The sequence below is a fragment of the Etheostoma spectabile genome, chromosome 24 (genome assembly GCF_008692095.1).
Source record: "Etheostoma spectabile isolate EspeVRDwgs_2016 chromosome 24, UIUC_Espe_1.0, whole genome shotgun sequence".
NCBI lineage: Eukaryota > Metazoa > Chordata > Actinopteri > Perciformes > Percidae > Etheostoma > Etheostoma spectabile.
Genome location: NC_045756.1, coordinates 568,068 through 570,067, shown reverse-complemented (window position 1 = coordinate 570,067; position 2,000 = coordinate 568,068). Strand labels below are relative to the sequence as shown.

Below are 2,000 nucleotides of genomic sequence, written 5' to 3'. Positions count from 1 at the left end.
TCCAAGAATAAGTGTAAAACCTGTTTTTAAACCAGCTCAGGTTTTTTTTTTTTTTTAAAAGCACCAAAAGCTGGAAAAAGTGAGAAATAAAATCAGAAAAAGCGTAAAATAAAAATCAGAAATTTGACTTGGGAGGACAAGTTCATGGCTAACGGGACACTCAACATTGGTGAATCATGTGTCCCATTCACTGGACAACCATCAATAAAGTAAATAATCCAGTGTTATGTGTACCTGAGATCTGGTCTGGAGGTCTGCAGAGTCCATCCTCTCCTCCCACACACACTGCACGTCGGTCAGCAGGATGTGGTACGCCGTTTCCCCAAACCAGGTCTTAGCGAGGAGCCGGCAGCCGCCGATACTCACGGGAAGCCAGGGACGCTGCAGGAGGACGTCGGGGGACGCTCCACCGGGCTCCATCGCAGCCCCGAAAACACGGCGCCACACAGACTGAAACAAGATGTCGTCCGTCATCCTCCAAAAAGATGAGCATGAGACATTAAAACAAGACCTAAATCACCTTTTTTATTCCTTGGGTCCTGTATGTTGTACTTGTCTGGTGTTGGATTCTGTCTTTATTTGGTTTTTAATGTCATTTTCCAGCACTTTGGTCCACCTGGTGGTTTTAAATTAGCTCTTAAACCTGTCATGGTTGTTTACAGTTGAGGTGGTTCGGGCGTCTGGTGAAGATGCCTCCTGGGGGGGTCCCTAGGGAGGTGGTCCAGGCACGTCCAGCTGGTAGGATGCCCGGGAAGACCCGGACTAGGGGTCCAGCACGTCCCAGCTGGAGGAGGCCTCGGGGAAGCAGGACTAGGTGGAGGGACGTTCAGCTGGGAGGAGGCCTCGGGAAGACCCAGACTAGGTGAGGACGTCCAGCTGGGAGGAGCCTCGGGGAAGACCCAGGACTAGGTGGAGGGACGTTCTCTGGGAGGAGCCTCGGGAAGACCCGGACTAGGTGTCCAGGCACGTCCAGCTGGGAGAGGCCTCGGGGAAGACGCAGGACTAGGTGGAGGGACGTTCAGCTGGGAGGAGGCCTCGGGAAGACCCAGGACTGGTGGAGGACGTCCAGCTGGAGGAGGCCTCTGGGAAGACTCAGGACTAGGTGGAGGGACTCCGCTGGGAGAGGCCTCGGGAGAAGACCCAGGACTAGGTGGAGGGACGTCCAGCTGGGAGGAGGCCTCGGGGAAGACCCAGGACTAGGTGGAGGACTCCAGCTGGGAGGGCCTCGGGGAAGACCAGGACTAGGTGGAGGGACGTCAGCTGGAGGAGGCCCGGGGAAGACCCAGGACTAGGTGGTCCAGGCACGTCAGCTGGAGGGGACCTCGGAGAAGACCACAGGACTAGGTGGAGCGTTCAGCTGGGAGAGGCCTCGGGAAGACCCAGGACTAGGTGGAGACGTCCAGCGGGAGAGGCCTCGGGGAAGACCGGACTAGGTGTGTCAGGCACTCCAGCTGGGAGGAGGCCTCGGTGAAGACCCAGGCTAAGGTTTAGGGAACGTTCAAACTGGGAGGGCTCCGGGAAGAACCCAGACCTAGTGGAGGACGTCCTCTGGAGTAGGCCTCTGGGGAAGAGCGCTCAGGAGCGGTAGGGTGGAAACTCCCGCTGGGGCGGCTGCCTGGGGAAGACCCAGAACTAGGGGTGGGGGAGGGATTATATCTCCAACCTGGCCTGGGAACGCCTCGGGACTCCCCAGTCGGAGCTGGTTGATGTTGCTCGGGAAAGGGAGGTTTGGGGTCCCCTGCTGGACCTGCTGCCCCCGAGACCCGATACCGGATAAACCGGATGAAGATGGACGGATGATTGTTTATTATTCCATTCGGTTTCTGTCGTCCGTATCTTCTGCAGACTTTCAGTTATTAAATCCATTCAACTTTTAAAATCTAGCTCTAGCTCCTTCTGGTGTTCCGGTGTTATTCTACTTAATTAAAACCATTTCTACCTCTTCAACTATTTTTTACTACTTAAGCTTCTTCTTACTGATTTAAGCTATTCAACCAGGT

The 2,000-nt window shown here is 55.1% G+C and overlaps 1 protein-coding gene across 1 annotated transcript in view; it reads right to left on the bottom strand.

The window, feature by feature from the left end:
• Positions 1-2,000, bottom strand: part of nhej1 (nonhomologous end-joining factor 1) — a 28,938-nt gene that overhangs the window by 25,854 nt on the left and 1,084 nt on the right. The window contains exon 2 of the mRNA XM_032506845.1: positions 235-450. Coding sequence (XP_032362736.1) covers positions 235-420 — 186 coding nt within the window. The 5' untranslated portion in view covers positions 421-450. The remainder of the gene's footprint in view (positions 1-234; positions 451-2,000) is intronic.